At 43.7% G+C, this 12,412-nt stretch overlaps 1 protein-coding gene across 1 annotated transcript in view; it reads left to right on the forward strand.

The window, feature by feature from the left end:
• Nucleotides 1-10,943, forward strand: part of ptk7b (protein tyrosine kinase 7b) — an 81,185-nt gene extending 70,242 nt beyond the window's left edge. Inside the window, exons 7-20 of the mRNA XM_080482111.1 lie at nt 1,263-1,529; nt 2,035-2,171; nt 2,279-2,414; nt 3,020-3,139; nt 4,151-4,300; nt 4,639-4,786; nt 5,565-5,692; nt 6,280-6,480; nt 7,416-7,577; nt 7,665-7,897; nt 8,176-8,256; nt 8,596-8,747; nt 8,837-9,015; nt 9,160-10,943. Coding sequence (XP_080338237.1) covers nt 1,263-1,529; nt 2,035-2,171; nt 2,279-2,414; nt 3,020-3,139; nt 4,151-4,300; nt 4,639-4,786; nt 5,565-5,692; nt 6,280-6,480; nt 7,416-7,577; nt 7,665-7,897; nt 8,176-8,256; nt 8,596-8,747; nt 8,837-9,015; nt 9,160-9,320 — 2,255 coding nt within the window. The 3' untranslated portion in view covers nt 9,321-10,943. The remainder of the gene's footprint in view (nt 1-1,262; nt 1,530-2,034; nt 2,172-2,278; nt 2,415-3,019; nt 3,140-4,150; nt 4,301-4,638; nt 4,787-5,564; nt 5,693-6,279; nt 6,481-7,415; nt 7,578-7,664; nt 7,898-8,175; nt 8,257-8,595; nt 8,748-8,836; nt 9,016-9,159) is intronic.
• The last annotated feature ends 1,469 nt before the right edge of the window (nt 10,944-12,412 follow it).

Genomic DNA, 12,412 nt, shown 5'->3' on the forward strand with positions numbered 1-12,412 from the left:
AAGGCCAGTAGTGTCGCTCGGCCAGCCTGAACTGTGCTGCAATTATGAAGTTGTGAGCTGTTGAATGTCATTAGAGCTGTAGATGTGATGTAAATTCAATATGATTAGAGTTTTGATTAGACTTTATCTTTTACTTCTACAGTGTTTGTGATGAAATGTTTGGTGTGATGAAATGTTTGGTGTGATGAAATGTTTGGTGTGATGCATGCAGCAACAATAATCTAATAAACAAGTTGAGACAGATCGTAGCAGTTAGTGTTGCGTATAACAGCAGCAGCTGTTTCCCTTTAGCCCGCGAAAATGCATTTCGCGTGGCTTCTGAAGGTCAGTATGGCATGAAACTGCAGTATCTTCTCATCTTACTAATCAGCCAGCATTTTATAATGCAAACGCATGCAAGTCAAATATTCAGAATAAGCCTGGGGGCTGTAATTTCTGTGCATTTCCCCATCCTGTGTGCTTTATTCCTCTCAAGCGGTCCCCTTTTGCCTCCCAAGGGTTTTGGATTAACGAGGTACGACTGTATCTGCAGTTTTAACCCAGTGAACCGCAGCTCCATTTAAATACCTTAATTCACTTAATCTGATGGTAATCCCTGCAGGCATTATAGGGGATTGTGTCACAGTAGAATTCAGTGTTTGGGGACAAGTTTAAACAGTCCCTCCGTCATAGCTCCACCCCGCTTGCCCCTTGTTCACACAGACTCGCTTCTCCTTCATCTGTAGAGAAATGCGCATTTTGTTCAGTTTTTATTATTCCACTTCAATCTTGAACTCGGGAGAAGGTCGTAGCCACTGACCAGCGTTGTTGGCTAATAACGTATTAATGACTTCCATTCAGGACACGCAGTACTAAAGCTCGCAGTAGCCGGAGGTCTCGTGAGTCTTTGCAGCACAGATCTTGTTCTACTTTCTGTACAGCGGCTGCCAGTTTTGATAAGACCCACCTCACACAGGCCCGAGTTAATTCCCATACCGAGAACAACCTATATTCTCGGTGCGTCTACTGTGTGCTTTGTTCTCTAATTACTACGGGCCCGCTCTTCAAATCACAGGACTTTTATCCCATCTAGACAGGAAATCTGTTAAGTGAACCTTTAGGACGACTTAAGTGAGCTCAGGGCTGCGCTTGAAAATCATAATCTGCGACGCTTCACCGGCTTTGATCGCTGATTGATGATTATCAGGCTTTTTGTGGAACTGGAATTCACTTTCAGTGTTTCGACACCGGCGCTTAAATGCTGCCTCTGCTTTAACCCGCAGAGTTAGAAGACATGGTGTCCAAGGCGTCCAAGGTCTTCACAGCGGACACCTTGCAGCGGGTGCCGTGCCGCGCCCCGCGGGGCAGACCCGAGCCCGAGGTGTGGTGGGAGAGGGAGGGTCAGCGGGTGCCAACAGAAGGCCGGGTGTACCAAGACGGCCTGGATCTGGTCTTCAGTCCAACAGAGGAGGGGGATTCAGGCATTTACACCTGCGTGGCTCAAAACAAGGCTGGACGCAGGACACTGGAGGTCACCTTCACCGTTGCCAGTAAGTCACACACAGGCGAGTTCAGTTTGTGAGAGTAAATGTTAAAGGGATTTCATCTGTATGATATTTCACTTCAGTGTTTTACAGTTATTCAGATTAACATGCAAACAATTTAGGAAAAGATCATCTTCATTTTCAAAAAGTTTCCTTTTTTTTTTTTTTTTTTTTTTAATCTGTAGCAGCAAACAAACTTGAGGGATTGATTCTAGTTTTCATTCATTTAGCCCAGGCAGGAAAATCAAGCCACGAAGGATTTAATTACACGAGAACTTAGTAAAACGCCTACATTCTTCCATGTCTGAAGCTCAGTGAGAACACCGAGACTCTCCATCAGATACAGAAAGATTGTTATGGTTTCTATATTGAGTCTGTTCAGAGAGCTTAGGTAATTAACACATTGTGTGTGGCTTTAGGGGATCGCTGCCTTGCTGAAGAGTTCTGTGTTTGCGTTATCGCGACACGCGAATGTAAAGTGTCCATGCTGATTTACTGTTTGTGTCCACAGCTGCTCCGGTGTGGGTGACGAGGCCTCAGGACAGCCGCTTAGAGGAAGGCAAACCAGGTTACCTCCACTGTCACGCTCAGGCCAACCCACAGCCCGAGGTCACCTGGCTCCGCAACAACATCATGGTCACGCCTGAGGTCGGTTATCACGCTTTTTTATTTTTATTTACCATCACACTTGTCAGGATTAATCTAATTTGAAACATCATAACGACCTCACTGACAGATATTTCTACTCCCACCAGGACTCTCGTTTCAAGATTTTCCCCAACGGCTCCCTCAGGATCAACAATGTGGAGGTGTATGACGGACAGATGTATGGCTGTGAAACCAGGACTGTGGGCGGCCGGCTGTCTGGACAAGCGAGAGTTACTGTTCTCGGTAAGCCGCAGAGGAATCACAGTGCGAATCAATATACACAGTGGAATATTGTTCCTGTTTGAAGTTCTTCTATTTGAAAATGATGTGCAATGAATGAATTCTTTTTTTTTTTTTGAGCTGTAATGAGTAATACACACAGAGAGAGAGAACAAAAAACAAATGTGGTCATGCCTGTGGGACTGTGTGTGTGTGTGTGTGTGTGTGCTTCTAAAATAGGAGTTCTTGTTATGAAGCTGGCGTCCTTCAGGACACCCGCGGAGGTGTAAAATATGACTCCTGCATGGCTGCTTTATTCTCACCCTCATCTTAACATCTTATCTCCATAATAAATTCCTGTCTGCTGTCACAGCATTACTGCGATAAATAGCCTGACATGTTGCAGTTTTGTCTGGCCGATTGTTTTTCTTTCTATGATCTCAGCCTCTGATACACTTCAGGGTTTTGATTTATCTACGCGCCTGTGTGCACTTGTAGCCGTACTTCCTCAGTTCAGTGTCCTTTCGTTGGTAGGCCGAGTTGCGCAATAGAGGTTTTCACATGCGCTCGAACCCTCTGCTCATTCTTGCGTGTGAACCAGTTTGTGTTTGTTGTGTGTGCCGTTTCAGAGAAGCTGAAATTCACTCCGACCCCTCAACCGTCCCAATGTCTGGAGCTGGATAAAGAGATCACCATCCAGTGCTCTGCTAAAGGCCGGGAGAGCCCCACAGTCCGCTGGACCAAAGCAGGTGTGTGCTCCGCTGCCTTAACATGAGTTCACGGGAGCTTGCAAGACAATATTTAACTTTTCCAGAGGAAGAATCTGATTGGATGAGAGACATTTGATATTCAGTATAACAGCACCGGGACGACTCATAGCTCGATCACTCTTCCTCACAGCCGACTCAAATGTTAATGACAATGACACATGGGATTAAAATGTACAAATACATGTTTATGAGTCAAAGTAACAAAGCTTAGCTTTTTACTAGGACCAAAAACATATTGTCAACTTTTTTCAAAAAGCCAACAGTCTTTAACGTCCCACCTGAATCCAGAGGCTGTTAATAGACAGCATAACAACACAACAGATGTGATATTGCTTAAGTATATCATTCTGTTTTATTGAATGATTGAATGGTTCTGGTACTTTTGGAAATGAAGAGGATTTCTGGTATTATAAAATATACGGTCAATGTATATAAAAAATGTAAATATATGGAATATTCAGATGTTATGTGCATCGTTTAGATGACATGCCTTCTGTTCAGTCTCTTTAATATCAAATCAACTGTCAAAACACCAAGAATCCAGTTCAAGTCTGTTCGTGCTTTTCAGTCCAATCTAATTTAATAAGTCAAGTCTCCTGTCAAATAAATGTTCAGAATCATTTGTCTCCATTCTGAGTAATTTTCTGGTCATTACTATTGAGCATATTGTATCTTCAATGCTTATGGAGCAGATGTTGATTTTATAATCTGATGATGTAAATTATCTTTTGAGTGTCTTGAAAATGCTATCCAAATACAATATATATTATTATTATTATTACTATTACCACTACTACTACTACTACTGCAGGAATATTTAGAAACCTGTAACAAACTTTAGTAAGGAGAATGGTGAAGATGCATTTTATTATTTAATGTCATTGTTCTCAATAACATGGAGTCTAATCCATACATTGAATTCATTCACTGAGCCGCTGCCCCCCCCCCCCCCCCCCCCCCCCCCCGGTGTCTCTCTGTCTCCCCCTGCAGACGGAGGGGAGCTGCCACCGCACGTGGAGCAGAGGAACGGTCAGCTCCACTTCACCAAAGTCACCCGCAGCGACGCTGGAAACTACACCTGCATCGCCTCCAACAGCCTCCAGGGGGAGATCAGAGCCCTGGTGACCCTCACTGTGGCCGGTAAAGCGCTCGCCCATCGTCCTGGAGGCAGAGAGTGAAAAACAGAAAGGGTCAGGGTGCTGGCTTAGTCATCAGTACCACATTGAAAGCACTTGTGGTCTCAGCACAACGGAGGGTGGTTTTATAAAGAGACAGCCATTGATCATTTTCATCAAGTTTCAGCGTTTACTGTGTAAATAGTGGTCTGTTTACAGCCTGGTAATGAATCACACTTGGGCTGCAGTGAGAAACCAAACCACAGCTGCCACAGTCTTTCAGTCTGTAAAGGAAATGTTGTAGCTCGGCCGTGGTGAGCGCTGCATTAATGAACGTCTGCTTTTATGTGTGTGCACGTTCAGTGTACATCCGCTTTAAGGTGGAGCCAGACAATACGACGGTGTACCAGGGTCACACAGCCATCCTGCACTGTCAGGCCACCGGCGACCCCGAGCCTCACATCCACTGGATGGTCAAGGACAAGACGCTGGACCTCAGTAAGAACAGGAGGTAAATGCTCATCCATGTCTGGTCACAGTTTGTATGGACAGATCTAATCTCTGCTGGCTCGGGGGGAATGATGTATTGACAATGAGGGCCTTCATAAAGTTAATATAAGATCAATTGATCATCTGAATGGAGTATCTTCATTGTCGTCGTGAACAGTGAAGCTCAATTTCGAGAGTCTTTGTTACATTTCGGTGGATGTCGCGGCTCTGCCAGAGTCCGTCTCATCTTATTCACTGAACTTGTTTCATCTGGGTCAGCGAGGTCGTTCAGGACTGTGCCAGCAATTCTTCTGCACATTTTTGGCAACAGTCTTATTTTATTTCTGCAGGATAAAAGTCAAAAGTTAATAAAGATTCGATTAAAGTGTAAAACATTCTCATGAAACTGAACTCAGCCTCCAGTGAAGTTTCAGAATATTAAACAAAGACAGAAAATTTGCCTTTTTCTGTTCATTTTCAACTGGTGTAAAGTAAAGTTTTATGTATTTTACCAATGTGCTAAGCAAACCTACTTATTGCACCTTGGACATTTTGATCATCAGAAAAGTTCAAAAAGGTGAAAACTGCTTCTTTTAGTTTATTAAGTGAGATGAGATGACGTCTCCCCTTGTCACACCTGAAATCAAAAACATATGAGAAAATATGGTTGTTTTATGTCAAATTGTGTCCTCTGCTGTGTGAATTTCTGAAGAAAACAGAAGTGACTTCCTGATTAAAAACGGTTCTGGGGCAATGATAAAAGAAATGAAAAGCACTTGTGTGTTCCTTCTTGGTCTTAGGTTCCAGAAGATGGCCAACGGCTCCTTGCTGATCTCGGACGTCACCACAGACGACACGGGCAGGTACACGTGCGTGGCCGGAAACAGCTGCAGCATCAAAGACCGCGTGGCTCAGCTCTACGTGGTCGGTGAGTTTTCACGCGTTCACACTGACACGGGGTGCCTTCATCCAGAACAAAGGTGCACACATGGAACGCACGTCAGATTCACGGGTATTAATTAAACCCCCCGGCCCACCTCTGTCCGTCAGCCACGCAGGTTAATAACTCAGCCGCATCTCTGACGCCACAGCTGTCACCAAGGTTAGATCTAATAACACTTCACCCTCTGAGGCTCCTTGTGTGCCGGCGAAAGCTGAAAATTACAGTCACACGCGTAGAAATTCATTTTCTCTCAGAACGGGAAGCCATTTTAACGGAGTTTTGAAGAAGCCTAATTTTGATGTTGAAGTGTAACTATGTTTTTTTTTTTAAGTGGGTTTGTGGTTTGAACTGTTAATGTTCAGTACAGTAAGTAGTGGATAAGGACAAAACATTTGATTTTGTAGGTCAAAGTGTGGTAAACTTTCTAACTGTTGTTGCATCTTCAATTATTCTTTTCTTTATAAAAGTTGCGTACACACTATGCAAAAGTCATTGCTGAAAGATGAACCCCACTCTGAGATCGATCAGACTTCCTAAGTGCATTTGATTCGACCATAATTGTTGCCTAACAGAGAAGCCAGCACATTACCCCAGTGAAGACGACGACAAGGCTCCTTACAAGATGATCCAAACCATCGGGCTGTCAGTGGGAGCCGCCGTGGCTTACATCATCGTGGTGCTGGGGCTCATGTTCTACTGCAAGAAGAGACGCAACGCCAAGAGGGGCCAGAAGGGCCAGGACGGAGAGGAGCCCGAGATGGAGTGCCTCAATGGTATGAATGCCTACAAACTTTGGGTTGGGCAACAACGATCCAGCAGGTTGAAGTAGTGGATTCATCTTGGAAGAGAAACTTTTAATATATCTGCTGCCATCTTGTGTTTTTCCTGGGTAACTACATGCAACATGTAAAATAACGAGGTCTTGCTGAGGAGAGCAACAAGTGGTCAGGGAACCATGGAGGCTGAACTAACAACACACACATTGACAGACAGTTTAGTTACCAAGTAATCCAGAAGTGTCAAAAACATTTCAATTGGGCTGAGTAGCATATTAACTCTTGTCTTTTTTTAAAGGAGAGCTATAAAGCATAATTACATTCAGAAATGTGATATTTTTAATGCACTTTTATGGTTGCATTATGTTCGACCTGACATTTTTCTCCAGATCGTGCCTTCTTAAATTCATTTTGGTTTACCGTCATACCGCTGTCTCTTCTCAGGCGGCACAGTTCCTGTGGTTTTCGGTGTGCATGTTTTTCCTCACATTATGGATTCAATTGAGAAAACTACCATTTTGTTAGCCTCTTGCTCAGTGTAGCATCTGCTGGTGATGTCAGTACTGCGCTGTGTCCGATAATCTCCAGAAAAGCGCGTAATCCCTGGGAGACGAATTAGAAATGGCTTTTACTTTTCTAGAGAAACTGTCGCCTGTGGTTTGATATAACTTTAAATCTGAGGAAAGTCAACACATTTTAAATGTGTCATGTTATTTATCACAACCGAGCATGCATGTCTTTAGATTGTGGAGGAAGACGGTGCAGGCCCAGGAAGAACATACAAACCCCACACACGTTATCCTGGATTTGTTGGTCTCACACTCCTGTCTTGACGCCCAGCCTTCATCCCCTCAGTCTCCTCTAAAAATGCATGAATTGATTTTTAAAAGTCAGTGAATTTGACCTGGTTCAATGTGTGTTGTGTTTAACAGGAGGAGCCGTCCAACAAAACGGCCACACCACGGCCGAGATCCAGGAAGAGGTCGCCCTCACCAACATGGGCACCATCGCCGCGACGGAGAAACGCCACAGCCACGTCAACAACGACAAGCTCCACTTCCCTCGGGCTAACCTGCAAACCATCACCACCTTAGGTAGGCGCATCACTCCGTGCGTTTACTCAAATGAACGTCGTTCCGCGTGATGAAGTGACGACCCGCGTCATTTGAATGTGACTCCAGGTAAAGGGGAGTTCGGCGAGGTGCTGCTGTCTAAAGCCAAGGGAATCGAGGAGGCTGAGGAGGAGACGGTGGTGCTGGTGAAGAGTCTGCAGACCAGAGACGAACAGCTGCAGCTCGACTTCCGCCGCGAGGCCGAGATGTTCGCCAAGCTGAGCCACCCAAACGTGGTCCGCCTGCTGGGCCTGTGCAGGGAGGCGGAGCCGCACTACATGATCCTGGAGTACTACGACCTGGTAATCACACACAAACACACACGGCTTCCTGCTGGTTGTGGACTCACGCAGGAATTTTAGAATGTAATTGTAATCAAAGACACTTTCATCTGGGGGGTTACACGAACCATATCGTCATATCGCACGTCTATAAGGTCAGATTTAAGGGAATAGGATTATGTAAACACACTTTTTTTTTTTTTTTTTTTTTTTTTTTTTGTCACTGTGTGAATGACTGGGAGAGATGTTGCTGTCTCCAGCTGATGCAGAGCTCTGCTCTTGTTCTTCTCACTCCTCAGGGAGACCTGAAGCAGTTCCTGAGAATCTCCAAAAGCAAAGATGACAAAGTCAAGTCTCAGCCAATCAGCACCAAGACCAAAGTAAGTGTCAAAGTGCATTCAGCACATCAGTTACCATGGAAACAATGGATTATGACATGTATGTCAGCTGAAGCACTGAAAGATTTTGTGTTTAATGAGGTTGTTGTTGAACTAGTTTGCTCAATTATGTTGCTTCAAAGCATTTTTAAACAATATAATACTTGCTTTTTTTCTGAAACGTAGTGGGTGTAATGATTTAGTTTTTATCTCCTGGACAAGTAGATTCTTGCTGATGGATTTCTTTATTCATCCAGCCAATGAATACGAACTTGTTCAAGTCTTTAAGTGTCACTCTGCTTTGACAGCCCGTTTTCTCCTTTTTCTTTTCCTTCCCCGCAGGTTTCCATCTGTGTCCAGGTGGCTCAAGGGATGGAGCATCTGTCCAATCATCGCTTCGTCCACAAAGACCTCGCCGCCCGAAACTGCCTCATCAACAGCCAGAGGCGCGTCAAAGTGTCGTCGTTAAGCCTCAGCAAGGACGTCTACAACAGGTCCGTGGATAAAGGCGCTCCCCTCATGTCTGCCAATATCACAGGACTATATATGTAAATATTTCCATCTGTTTCTCTGGTGTCTGCAGTGAGTACTACCACTACAGGCAGGCTTGGATCCCGCTGCGTTGGCTCCCAACCGAGTCTGTGTTCGAGGACGACTTCTCCACCAAATCTGACGTGTGGGCCTTTGGAGTGTTGATGTGGGAGGTGTTCAGTCACGGCGAAATGCCATACTCCAAACTCAGCGACGACGAGGTGCTGGAAGGTGAGTGGGATCCTGCAGAAGACAATTTTTATGGTCAAGTTTTTGTGTCAGAGCGCAAAAATCCACGTGTGAAGGAGACGGAAGGTTTTCTCCTTGGCGATTACGTTGTTTTTTTTTAATGTCTCTGGTTCCTCTGTCCTGCAGGTCTGCAAACAGGGAAGCTGAAGCTGCCCGTTCCAGACGGATGCCCTTCCAAAATGTACAAGCTCATGTGCCGCTGCTGGGCGCTGAGCCTCAAAGAGCGCCCCTCCTTCACCGATATCGTTCACGCCCTCGGAGAGCTGCCCTCTGACAGCAAAGTCTGAGATAAGACGCTCCAACATCTCAAGCGCACAGCAGAGGGGGGGGGGGGGGCTTTTCCCCCAACCTCACCCCTCCTTAAAATAAAGACAGGAATGCTGGATTATTAGTCTCACACATTTCAGGGAAGAGGGTTGAGGAGAAACACTTTTTATATGCATTTCAAAAAAAAAGCGAGAGAGAGAGCGAGAGTGTGGACGAGACTCGTATCGGTGGAAATGCACTCATGCTTGTGTGAGCAGTGCCTGGAGCTTGCCTTAACCGCAGCATGGACGACCCTCCCCCTCAGCGGCTGCGGTGCCACTGTGACGCTGCCCGCTCGGTCCCGGAGACACTTTGTATCACGGAGCCTCGCAGCTTCAGTGCCTCTCCCCCTCCGCGCACACTCACCTCAAACCTTCAACCCGCGTCCTGGAGCGACATCCCTGCAGTCTAGGTCCACATCCTGGAGGGAAAATGTGACTTTAGTGGGGCGTTGAGGCTTCTTGAGTGAGAATGTATCATCTGATCTACTTCACCTCTCGACCCACCAACAATACTCCTTTAGGGGGACCCCCCCCCCGTGTTTTTGTGTGTAACCTGTTCTCAAGCTAAAGTGTGTGTTAAAAGAAGAAACGGATCAGGGATTGCATGAAGGTTTGTCGCCTGTTACGACACAAGTTTCCTTGTGTGGGGGGGGGGGGCATCATCCATGTCATTGAACTCTTCAGGAACAGCAGCAACAACAAAATCAATCGCATTTTACAGCCAAGGAACATTTGGAATAGACGATACTGTGCCAGTGTGGACTTTATACGTTTTCCTTTTTTTTTTTTTTTTTTTTTTTTTTTACAAGTGTGTTCTGTTCTCGTATTAACTTTGAGGTGCTTTTTTTGTCACTACTCGCGGGTAACAACACTCGTTTTTTACCACATTAACTTGTTCCAGCCGCAGGGATGCAGCTCATTATCTCCAGAGGTCCAATCACACTTTCTCTCTCGGTCCAGCTCTTCTGTGCAATGCTGCAAAGTGGACCATCACGGCAGACAGTGTACATAATGTAGAAGCCATGCACTAACTTCACTTAAAAGAATATCCCTTTTTTTTTTCTTTTTTTTTTAAATGTCTATCATGTTGTGTAGAAGGACGTGCAGGTGCCTGTTTATTTAAGATGAAGGTCCTGTCTTTTTCTGTTTTGAATTATTATTTTTTTTAATCTGTGTTTGTAATAGAAAGGTACTTCTGCGAGGTAGTTATGTTACATATTCATTGTCCTGGTCCATCTGGGTGTGCATTTAGTCTGATCAGCAGCTGACATACACAAACCTAACAAAGGAGGTCAAAAGAGTGACTGCTGGTCACCAGTACTCATTTAAGTGCCTGTTTCAATGAAGGATTCTCTTAACTGTTTTCCCTCTTCTTCTTCTTCTTTTTTTTTTTACATTATCTAATCAAATGCAAATGGCCTTTGTTTACGAACCTGTTTTTTTATACGTTGTTTTTACTGTAACGTTTTGTTTGTATGAATGCTAGGAACTCACACCTAAACCTCTTTTATTTTTTAATCTGCTTCAGCAAATGTTCAAAGTAATCACAGATATATACACAAGTATACATGCTGCTGTCAATAAAGGTTCACAGTGTTTTTACCCAATGCCGTAGACTGCTGTTGCTTTTCCTTCAGATAAGCTTTAATGTACAGGCTCCCCAGTAAGTAACTGTAGCTAAAAAAAAACTATCCATCTATTTGATTTAAGTTCATAGAGCCTACTTCATGAAAGCTTCACACAGGAAACAGAAATCCAGGTTTTTCTCACTGTGCCTGAAGGCAAAAACACACATTCTAGGTCATTTATTGTCTCTTCTTTCCAAAGTGTCTTAAACCATGATGGCCATTTGTGAGCTCAGTCATTCATGAAAAACCTCGCCATGGTAACCAGGCTTTGGGATTCATATGACAGATTTGTGTGACAGCTTCTGCTTGAAGCTACATTTCCACTCATTTTTATTTTAGGATTGAAATAATAAATGCGATTAAATGTTCATTTAACTAGCACACAGAAGCCTGGACTTTATATTTTAGATGCTGTCAGATTTCTTTCTTGGCGCTTATGTCTTTCAAATTGTGGATTAAAGAGAATCAGAAATCGACAAACAGTTGCAGTTTGGCCTATTATCATCAACCTATTTGAAAACTGAGCTACTTGTTTTAAACGAGATGGAATAAATCTGCATACTTTACCCTTAACTGAAATTAAAAGGCTCAGACATGTATTGCCAGCAATTCGCATGTAACATTATCTGTTGATCTGAATTAATTCCAACATTTCTTAACCAGTGAACACATCTCTTACCTAATATTTTTAAACAAACGAATGCTTTGGTGGTATCTTGTTCAAATCAAACTTGAGGCATGCAATTTTTAGTTTTATAAATTCAAAAATAACATTTTTAAATCCCGTTGTTTTTGGGTTAGGGTTTTTTTTTTTAGAAAACATACTAAAGTCCCTTAAACATTCTTTCGCTGCATTTTCAAATCATGTCATCTAAACTTTCACCAATAGGGGGCGACATTTATCTTCTGCGAGTACTCTCAGTTCATGTGGACAGTGACAACATGCTTGGTTCACAGCAAAAGAAGATTTGCATAACATTCGCTTATTTTACAAAACCAGACCTTTTCTTTTTTGTGTCACTTTTCACTGTTTTTGCTCCTTCCTGTATGGAATTGGATTTCTGTAAAAACAAACAAAACAAAAAAACAATGACCATTATTGCGTTCCTCTTTTATTACCTTGGGAAATTACCTTGGTATATTTCAGGGTTGTGTGACACATATTTAAGCTCACGTTGATACTATTGACACTATTCCAAGTCGCTGGCTTTTAGAATGTTTATTGGAACGCCCCTTTGCTAGTGAGACATTAGAGTACTTTCAAATGGCATTTGTCTGAACCTGCCAGTCGCACCGTGTGGGTGGGGTATGCCATTTTAAACACTGGTTACCAAAGAATCTTTGGAATAATTTACTGTTGACATGCCCTTTTTCACTAAACATTTTTGAGACTGAATTCAATCTAACTTCTTGGTGGTGAAGCTCACCATCTTGGCCTGCCGG

This window comes from Lipophrys pholis (genome assembly GCF_963383615.2).
Source record: "Lipophrys pholis genome assembly, chromosome: 15".
In the NCBI taxonomy this organism is placed as follows: domain Eukaryota; kingdom Metazoa; phylum Chordata; class Actinopteri; order Blenniiformes; family Blenniidae; genus Lipophrys; species Lipophrys pholis.